The sequence below is a fragment of the Petaurus breviceps genome, unplaced genomic scaffold (assembly GCF_028583685.1).
Source record: "Petaurus breviceps papuanus isolate PSGF00001 unplaced genomic scaffold, PetGlider_PUasm1.0 173, whole genome shotgun sequence".
Lineage (NCBI taxonomy): Eukaryota > Metazoa > Chordata > Mammalia > Diprotodontia > Petauridae > Petaurus > Petaurus breviceps.
Genome location: NW_027185759.1, coordinates 1,320,570 through 1,331,194, shown reverse-complemented (window position 1 = coordinate 1,331,194; position 10,625 = coordinate 1,320,570). Strand labels below are relative to the sequence as shown.

Sequence of the window (10,625 nt, the reverse complement as noted above, 5' to 3'; positions counted from 1 at the left end):
TTCTGAGCGCTTGTCCTCAGTTCTGAATGCTTCCTAACGTTGACCCAAACTCTTAAAATGGATGTTCTCATTTGTTGGTTGAATGATGGGTGTGATTTCATGACAGATGAGGTGTCTTTAGAGTCACAAAAGTTCCAAAAGTGAAATATTAATTCTGCCAATTAATGATTTTTACCTGCCTTTAAACTGGATTATTGGAGCCTTGTGAGTAGATGGAGGAGCATTGTTAGAACAGAAAAAAATGGCTGGGCTCCATTCAGCAGGGTGTCCTTCCCCCCTTTGTGACAGCCTTGGTTCCCACGGCCAGATAGCCAAGCATTCTAGAAGCACCTTCCGTGCAGTCTCATTTCTGGAGCAGCCGTTTGTTCGCTGACGGCAGATCCCCTTTTTTAGGTCACAGCATCTTAAGCAGCCAGAATCGTTGCAGAGAAGACATTTCCTTGTTGAATTCGGTTTATGTTTATAATTTATGTAAGCAGCGAAGATGCCATTGGATTTTACTACAGCCTGTGATTGAAACTTGGTCGTTGTGCTGGCTGGTTTCTCCACCCAGGCGTTCAGGCGGATGGCCCCACAGGGTCGCGGCAGTCCGGTGCCTACCTGCCAGTCGACCTCACTTCCTGGATCTCCGTCTGTCTAGTTGGCAGCTAACAAAAGAACAGCTTTCCATCCCTGCAGACCTCGGTGAAAGGAGATCTGCCTCATTCTGCATTGTTTGTCTTAGACACGAGCCCAGCCTTCTGACCAGTAGCAGGTACGGGAGGCAGACCCCGGCTCTCTGGCGAGTGAACTTAGAGCAGGAATGAGTCGTGGTGTGGGAGACGCTCGTCCGCCTGCTCTGCCAGCGATGCCGCTGTCATCCTGTCCGCAGTTTTCCTCAGATCCTTCTTCACTGAGCAGCTGCTAGAGAGACAGGACTGCCTGGCAGCCGCCTGCAGGGCTGCAGACATGAATTACATTTTCGGGAACAACACGCTTCTTTACTCTCGTGCCAGCCGGGGAGGCAACCCCAGCTCTAGCCATGGCTCGGCAGGCCCCAAGCAGAAGCCCTGGGCCCAGAAGGGCTCTAGCGACGAGCTGCAGGCGGAGCCCCCCCCTTCCCGCTGGCAGCAGATCGTGGCATTCTTCACTCGCAGGCACAGTTTCATTGACTGCATCTCGGTGGCTGCTGGCTCCCCCCAGGTAATCGTCGACACTTGTTGAGATTATTGTGGACTCTGAGAGTCTGCTAACATCTTAGCCCAGGTCTCTTCTGATTCGGAAAAGGGGATTTTACGTTAGATTCTTTGTTTGTGCCATATCATTTGAATTCATAGATACTGAGTTGTTCCAGGCCATGTAATATAATGCCGAGTGGGGAACAGCAATCTCTTACCTTATGTAATTAAAAAAAAAAACCCACAGTCAATCTAGACATGTTTTTGAGTGACAGCTTAGAAATCCCATGACATCCATGCATGCGTCAGTATATAAATCAGTAAAGCTGGAAATTGTTGACGAGCTCCGGCTCTTTATTTTCAGGAAATGGTACGGTTATACAACAGAATGAATAGCACGGCAGCCTCTGTGCTAATTTGCCATTCCTCCCTCTGAGGGGATTGATAACCGCAGAGAGATCGTCTTCTAAAGGAGGGGAGGGGTCGAGGAATCCACACTGGCCCCTTGGCTGACGTCTGGCTGGCTGCTTTCCAGCTCTGCACATCAGGGCTGATTTGGGCTAGAAACACAGCCGCGGGGGCCGGGCCGGCTTCAGGTGCTCTGCATGTGGCATCGTTTTGTCAGGGTGTTTTTTTCCTGTCTTCTGAATTTATTTGCGTTGTTTGAAATGAGCGAGCCTGTTCCGCTGTAATTTTGTCACTCCAGATTTTCCTTTCAATGCGTACATCACAGTTTAAAGTAGGGGGAGTGAGCGCCCACCTAAAGCTCTATTGAAGAGACTGGGAGAAAACATGACCGGTCAGGGATCCAGGAGAATGACGTACAGGGTGATTTCCATCCTCCTCTTCATCTGAATGGAAGTGACAGAAGGATAAAAGAGAACCAGCTTAGAGTTCTTTTAAAAAAATTGCCTATAAATGCTGCGAGTCAGGTGGTTGTCTTGTAAATGGAGAAGGACCTGTCTCTTTAAATATAACCTTCAGTAGAACCGGATCCTGCTGTTTAAGGCCAAGGACCCTTGAGTCTCATGAGCTGTGTAAGCAGGAAGAGATGGAATAAATTGAGTTTGTAACTCAGCGGTTCCTTTCTGGTTTTAAGCATCAGAGTGGCTGCTCATCGTCTACTTTAAAAGTTCTTAAACTTTCTCAAGTGATATTTCTTTCATTGTTTTTTTTTGTTTTGGAGGCAGTAGGGGTTAAGTGACTTCCCCAGGGTCACATAGTTATTCAGTGTCTGAGGTAGGATTTGAACTTGGGTCCTCCTGATTCCAGGGCCGGAGCTCTATCCATTGAGCCACCTGACTGCCCCATGATATTTCTTTCCATTCTTTTTTTTAAAAATCCCACTATTTTCCTTTTCTTTGAAATCAGAAAGTATATTTATCTATGAAAGTTATTTATGTAAATTAAACATCCCTTAAAATCCTCCTTTTACAATAAACCTCTCTTCAGCATCATCTGTCATGTGACTTTCATTAACTTGGAATAGAACTTGTTTCTGTGGATCTCTTAGGTTCTAGAGGAAGAGTGCCGTGTGAAGGCGGCTCCCCAGTAGGCCTGCCATTTGTTTGCTCTCTGTTCGCATCAAGTCAGCCCCTGATGTCTGGAATGTTTCATCAGGACGTGTGCTTGCCTGCCATCTCACTTCGATTCTTGCTGCCTTATTAACGGGCTGTTGTACTTACCTAAATTGGAAGGCAGTGTTCTCTAGAATGAGTTAATTGACTTCAGTGGTTTAAAGCTCAAGTTGAGGTAACTTAGGAATTGAGCCCGAGCAATCTTTGATTTTTTTCTTGTTCTGCTAAGATGCTAATGGAGGTTTTATCCTAGATTGTCCCCAGCTATGACAGAGCAGTTTGAATTTTGAGTGTTTTCTCACTTTAGATGGGTTTCCTTTCTTCAGAGGTTGGGGATGTAAAATTCTTTAGACTTTTCTCCTTATAATTTTGTTTCTTTTAAAAAATAAAAAAAAATCATAATGTAGGTCTGGAAATATCAAAGGCTTCTTTCTGCCTTGTCAAGAACTGGTAAAGCTCTGAGGGCCTGCCGGCTGTCCTTGTCCTCAGGGAAGTGGCGAGGAGTTGGCCTCCAGGGAGCGATTGCCTTGCGGGGCTAGTCCAAAGGAACAGGCTCTCGGGTGGGTTCTTTTCCTTTTGGAGCTGTTCAGCTGTTTGGCTTTTTTCATTTCTAGACTCATGACCTACGTGCCCAACCTTTGGAAATGATGTTCATTATTGGAGTAGGAATTAAAGTAATTCGGTAAATTACCCACAGATCTTTGTAGGTAACATGAGTTTTGAGTGAAGGAGATCCTTGGAGGGCGGAGCTCCATGAAGCCCTGGCTCGTGCTGCTCCCTGGTCGTCACCAGCGGTACCCTTCCTTCCACCCTGTGAGCACCCCACAGGAAGGGCTTGATGGTAAAGGTGGTGGGCTCTCTTTTCATGATCTCAGAACAACAGAGAAGACTTTAAAGAGGAAGCATTAGCATTGCCTTTGCCCCTGCACCCTCAGGACCAGGGGCTCTCCTGTCTCATTTGAAAACTGAAAAGCTCTTGGAGGTTATTTTCATGGTGTTTCCAGTTTCTCACCTGTTGCATTCATATGCATTCCCTTAAACCAAGACATTAGCACACTGCAAGTCAATCCTCAGCTTCCAGATAGTCTCCCTGCCTGCCTTTTAGATGTCTGCCCCGTACCCATAGCACATGGTGTACCCTCCACTGCTTTGCTAACTCTCGTCCCTGGGATTGGTGTGCAGGGTAAACAGGTGGGTCAGTGGTTTCCTGTCCAGTAGTAGACATAAACCTAGGCTATGGTCCTTTCCCTGGAGATCCCCTTTCCTTACCTGCACTTAGACATAATCATCAGTGGATAGTCTTTTTAATGTCTTGTCTTTGAAGCAAATCAGACTTCTGTAGTAACAATTGCACGGTAAGAAACAAGGGTGAACCCACCCTGGCATCAGCAGAGACACCTCTGGGCCAGAGAGCTGCCTGCACTGCGTCTCCTTGGTTAGGGGGTTCTGCCATCAGTGAAGTCGCGGTTATTTATTAGAGTGATAAATATACCAAAGCGAGAGAGAAGTAATGGGCATGGCCAGAGTCACAGTATAGCAGAAGGGTGGATGACGGAGATCTAAGAGGAAGAAAAGGGCTGGATGGAGTGGGCCTCAAGGGTCCTTTTTCCTGACTGGGTCTTCTTTGGCTCAGTATCATTTAACACCATCTCTCCCAGACAAGAGTCTGTGACTGGACATCCCATGTAGCTTTCTGGATCTCCTGCTCTGGCCTCCCTTTCCTAATAGAAACCCTTTGTGATGGAAGAATCAATTCCATTTCTTCCTGTAGGGACCACCCTGTTTCACAGTTGAGAAACTCGGTTCACCATATTCAGGTGGTGGCAGATTCTTGGTGATTGCTCATAGCTAGTTTTGGGGCCTTGGGGAGTTTTCTTATCTCTGCAGCTTTTGTGCATTTGGTATTTTTATATCTTAAGACCATCAGGTAATAGCAGGTTCTTTTTTTTTTTTTTTTTCCAATTTATAGAATACCTTGTGATGTAGTAATATTCTACTTTCCATGCCGTGATGTGTTCAGCCACTGCTGAACAGTTTGCCACATGTTTTTATTCCTAATGACAATCCTTGAGTCCAGTGGTCTGCGAATAAAACACACTGACCACCTTCTGCCACGGGTGATAGAATGGAAATGGAGAATAAGACTTTCCTTTCTGGAAAGACCAGTGTGGGAGTTTCTTTTGCTGGCTTGTGCAGGGTTTTTTTTTTTTCCTTTTCTCAAAAAATTTTCAATTAGAAAATGGAGAGTGGAAAGGAAAGACAGTGAATTTAAGGGGAAAACGAAATCCTTAACAGTCTGCACAAACCAATTGTTTGGAGTCAAGGATTGTAGAGTCTTCTAATGGGGCGGGGGGGGGGTGGCAATATGCCAAAGGGGGAGTGAAGAAGGTTCCAGGGAGGGCACGGGTTTGAAGTTGAGAAAGTTGGGAGGGGAGTTGAGGTTGGCTGGCTTGGGCCATCCTTGAAATGGAGGCCCCAGAAGAACTCACCAGTGGCAGAAAGAGGCTGTCTGATGGGTAGCTATTCCAAGGTGAGGAGACCATAGGGATAGTTGAGTGATCCCGGGGGAGGAGATCCAAGGCAGTAGCTTGGGCCTACTTTTGAAGTTCGACAAGTCAGGCCCAGATCTGGGAGGGAAATATATGTTGCCTGGTCTGGGCCCCTCTGCAACATGGATACCCCAGGAGGGAACACCTGCAGGAGAAGGGGGCAGGCCTGGCAGATGGATGTTCATAGTGAGAAGTCAATGAATGTAAGACCAGTTGGTAACAGAGACTGCAAGTTTGCAAAAAACTTGGGGAGATGCTCAAGAAAGCAAAATGAGGGGCCTGGGAGGCAGGGCAAGAATGGGAAAAGATCTTCCCTCCATCCTTGGCTGACAGGCCGTCACGAATGGACTGACATCATCTTCACAGATGGAAAAGGGAGGGGGTGTCTGGAGCACAGACACATGTGCAGACAAGGCTTTTCAAGGAGGCGGAGGCATCTCCAAGCGGGGAGGAGGCCAATTGTGTGAGAATGAGACTCCCTGAGCTTATTGTTATCCAAGAGAATGTTCATGTGCATAGGACACCTTCCTGTCTCGCTATAACATTTTCATGAGACATAATTTGTACACTCATTGAAGGCATCTTTGAAACAACATAATGAATGTGTGTGGGAAGGAAATAGATTTTAACACAATTTGACAGCAAGGTGAATATTTCCAGTTACATTGTTGCCTGAGAGGTCAGGAGCAGTGGTTCTCCATGGGGGCCTTGAGGACCCCTGGGGCTTCTGGAGACATTTCAGAGGGTCTGCGGGACCAGAGCTGTTTTTATAATAGGACATTATCGATAAATAGACCCCACGTAAACAAAAGCCCTTTCTAGAAGTGTCCTCAGTTATATATGTAAAGGGGGCCTAGGACCAGAAATTTTGAGAGCAAAGATCACATTGTGCTGATTTTTTGCTGACTGGAACAAAGCATTTCTTCTCACCAGGAATTCTTACCCAGGGGTCCCAGGACCCCTGTGGATGGCCATCAGGGAGGCGGTCTATGAACTTGGAAAAACTATGATGAAACTTTGAACTGAAATTGAGTGTTTCCCTCCATAATGCAAGTGGGTGCTGGCGGTGGTGTCCTGAGAGGTGGCAGGCTTCCTGCGCTGTGTCTGTGGTCCAGGAGAGGTCGTGGCCTCCAGGTTAAGTAGAGCTCCCAGAAGAGGGCCCTGGTGCCGGTCTTGGGAAGGTCGATTCATTCAGCCTTGTGCTTCCTAATCAGGATGTTTCCCCGAGAAGCTGGCCCACGGCAGGGTCTCAGCACATTCTCATAGCTGGGTTCTCAATCACGTTCGTGGCTGATGTCCAGTGAAGTGTCCAGATCAAGCACCCACTGCACACCAGCCGCTGCTAAGGGCTGGGGACACGGAAAGACGCAGGCCTCGCTCACTGCCCCCAAGACCTTTGTGATCTCAAGGGGGAGAAAGCTCAGAAGCACTGTCCTTCCAGAGTCAGCCCTGGGGGCGTGGGGGTGGTTAAGGAGGAGAGAAGGCCTTGTGGGCGGGGGCTTAGTGGAGACCCAGGGGAAGCCAGGGAGAGATGGCGGAGCAGCCGGGAGCCCAGCATCAGCAGTCTCGGCGCAGTGCCTCTGCTCAGTGTTGGTGCTGGAATCCAGTCCAGGAGGACCGCCAGCTGGGGTGCCTGAGGGGCTGGAGGGAGAGTGGGCCGGCCTCTGCAGTACTGGGGAGGGTTTGCGGCCACCCTCTTTTGGGCATATGGAGCCCAAGATGCCTGAGAGGCTGCTCTCCAACTCTCCCTTGTGCACATGGTGCTTACAGCCCCAGAAGCACAGCGGGAATAAAGCTCACGCTTTAGCTGGTGGAAGGACGGAGTGAGGAGGCCCCAGGCTCAGCTCTCTTCTCCGGCACTTCCCAGGCGGGTCCCTGGGCCCCCATATCCTACTAGACTGGGAATAGACCAGTCCCTATCCCGGGAGACTGGGAGCACTTACACATGTCCCGATGGAGCTTGGGGGAAGAGAGAATGAAAGGCGTCTGGTAGCTGGGGCCCTGGGCCAGGCTCTGAAGGGGAGTGGCCCTGCTGAGGAGGGGGCTGCACTCCAGGCACGGCTCCTAGGCTGTCAGAAAGAAAGGGCTTTTCCTGCCAGACACAGGAGTTTGTAACAGGTCATAATGGTCACAGGGCACCAGGGGAGTGGATGGTACCCACAGAGTGCCCCGGAAGAAGACAGTGTGCTGACTGGCCTTCAGTGGTGCACCCCATCGTCCCCTGGTGCCCCGAGGTTTTAGAGGTGCGTGGCTGGAAAAGAAAGGGAGCCTGCTTTGGGGGCAGTCACAGGCCAATGGCACAGGAGGACGGAGGTGGGGCCTGGGAAGAGCCATGGCCTTCATCTCTGCAGGGAGCAAATGTTGGCCATGGCTGATTGGGGGAGGTGGGATGTGGGACCCAGGGGCCCTCTTGAATCCCTGCTCTCTTGTTTGTGAAAGCTAGCTGCGCGGTCATGGGGGGATGGATGAGACAGGAGTGCGGGAGGGCAGCTGGGGCTGGAGCCAGCAGCAGCTTGTCCAGGGCTGTGCTTGCGATTCTGGGGTGATCAGGTTCCATCTTTGCAGGGTCCCCCCACACCGCTTCTGGCTTCTCACACACCTCTGCGCTTGGGGCCCGGCTCCATCCTGCACCTTTCTCTCATCTGTTCTTCAGCGAGAGCCTTCTTTCTCTGTCCAGTACCCCACCTCCAGGCTTGGCGCCTCGTGTGAACCAGGTGGCCCTGTTGCCTGGCATGGAGCTGGACAGACTCGGTCAGCAGCCCTTCAGCGGCTTTCTGGGACTGCGGTCTGCCAAGTGACCCAAGAGCCCGAAGCTGGAGCCAGCTTGGAAGTGGAGGGAGGGGCTCACGATCCTGGGGGAGTTGGTGGGATGGGAGCTCGCACCCCCATTTTGTGTGTAGGTATGGCACGGAGGCCCACAGAGTGGACCCTTGGCCTGCTGCTCCCCATGCAGCTGCTGTGTGAAACGGTTTTCATCCTAACATCCTCTTTCTCCGCTGGGCCTCCCCTCCATGCCCACCTGAGCCCTGCTGGCCTTTTCTGAGGGTTCAGGCACCCTCGGCAAGAGAAAGGCCAGCTTCTCTTCCTGAGTTCCTGACCTCCTGGGAGGCCCCGGGCCGGACCACTGTGAGCTCTGAGTGTGAGAGCTGAAGCCCCGCTTACCCTGGAGGACGGAACAGGCCTGAGCTCAGGCCACTTTCAAGATAGATGGCCCAGCAGGGCATGGGCAGAGTGAGCCCTCGTCAGCCTCGAGAGCTGGCAGAAGGGAAGGGGATGTAGCCAAATATCATTCCACTGAATTGTCATTCATCCTTTATTTCTTTTAGAGCCTTACCTTCTCCGGTGTTTGGGATCTGAAACTTTGTCCTTCTCATTCCTCTGAACTAACTGTCTTTGCTTTAGCTCTCCTGGTGACTTCCTCTGTCTAGAGGGTTCCCTGCACGGAGCCTCAGCCCTGCCTTCCCTGGGGGCCTGACACGGCGGCCCCAGACCGAGCACAGCCCTCCTTAGACTCTGGGGCTCTTTTGAGCTAATTTAAACTGATTATAGAGTCGGTAGAAAGCTCAGAGAAGACCATTTGCTGACTTGTAGCTAGAAATTAGTTTGTTTTGTCAATAGCATAAACCTGACTTGTGTTTTGAAAGCGAAACACAGTTTGTTTTTGATCAAATATTCCAAATAGCTTTTGACAAATTTTGAAATATTAATGAACAGATTTAGATGTTTTTAACATCTTTTCAAAGTATAAAAAAATTTTAAACTTAGGGAAAGCATGTCTGGTACAATCATCAGATATGCAGAAAGCAAAACACAGCTGGTGTTTTCATTTTGGTTAATTTTGTAGCAAGTCATTTAAGCAAAAATAATGATATTTTTAAATTGGTCCCTTTTAGATTGACCTATTGATACATACACAGAGCTGCAAAGCGTGAGAGTTCCATTAAGCCTATTAGTAACAGCTGTTGGAAAACCACCACGACACAGCCCAGTGGGGACGGAGAGGCTAACGGTCGTGTCTCTCCGTAGGCCTGACCGGACATCCCGACTTCAGTTTATTGTCCCTTCCTCGGGATGGCAGACTTTGCCTCTGTATTTTTACATCTGACCTAAGCAACGTAAGGCCTTGAGCATGGCTGAAAATGACTGCACACGTTTTCTTTTCAGTTGTTCATACTTCTCAGACGGGAAGATTAACATCCCCCAGCCTCCTCTCTCCTTGTGTCTCTGTCTCTGTGTCTGTCACACACTCACAAACACACACTGTTGCAGCAAGCACCCTAGGGTGGCTGCCAACACAGGTTCTTAGATCTCCTTTACTAAAGGAAAGCAACTCAAAATGGGTTAACAAGCTTACTTTAATCAATCAAACATGTATCGTTTACCTAGTTCAGGGGGAAAAGGTCAGCACCCCGAACTTCAGAGTATATAGAGGTTACAAGCATAAGTTACGAGAACATTTCAGCAGACAGGCCTCGAAACTGTCCAACCATTACATCCATACCTAATCGCAGTTACCAGAGAGGGAAGCATCAACATCTGGGGTTTTTAAAGCCAGGGGGCTCTCAGCGGCTGCCCAGAGTCTCATCTGTTCAAATCACACAGCACTTCTCAAAGCGAGCCCCAAAACAAAGCCTCACATCAGGGCTTATATAGCCTCCTGGCTTAGAGAATGTCACAGCCCTCTTGACCCACTGCCCAAACACAAAGTATCTCTTGAAAAACAAGCCTCCCACCGCAGGCTTCAGGTGCACTTAACCTAGGGGCAGGGAAGATCTTAAAAAGGTACATTCCTATAACACACTCGCACACACACATTCACACACATCGTCCCCCTGCCACCTCTAGGATCAAATCTAGCATCCTTTCAGGGTCCTTCCCTCTGGTCCCCGCCCTGCCTCCCTCCGCCTGGTGCCATCAACCCCCTCGCTGTCCCACCTGCTCATGTCTGGCGGTCTGCGCGCATGGCGCCTGGCTTTGCCTTTCTCTGTATTCCCCGTGTCAGTGCACAGTAGGCATGTAAATGCTTGTTTGTGCTGGTGAAGTCTGTGCAGATCCTGTGGGACCCCAGAGGTGGAAGATGCAACATTGAGGCTGTCAGTGTGTGCTGAAGGCGCTGTTTCAGGACATGCTCACAGCTATACCGAAAGAGTGTGTGTGTGTGTGTGTGTGAGTGTGAGAGAGCACATGAGTGTGTGTGAGCACGTGACGTGAGTATGGTGTGTGTATGTGTGTTATGTATGTGGTATGTGTGTGTGAGTGTGTCTGAGAGTGCATGAGTGTGTGTGAGCACGCGTTTGTGAGTGTGAGCATGAGTGTAACTATGTTGTGTGTGTGTGGTGTGT

The 10,625-nt window shown here is 49.5% G+C and overlaps 1 protein-coding gene across 1 annotated transcript in view; it reads left to right on the top strand.

Moving 5' to 3' along the window:
- Positions 1 to 260: 260 nt before the first annotated feature.
- The window catches only part of DLG1 (discs large MAGUK scaffold protein 1), a 98,814-nt gene continuing 88,449 nt past the window's right edge, over positions 261 to 10,625 (top strand). Inside the window, exon 1 of the mRNA XM_069083266.1 lies at positions 261 to 1,182. Coding sequence (XP_068939367.1) covers positions 949 to 1,182 — 234 coding nt within the window. The 5' untranslated portion in view covers positions 261 to 948. The remainder of the gene's footprint in view (positions 1,183 to 10,625) is intronic.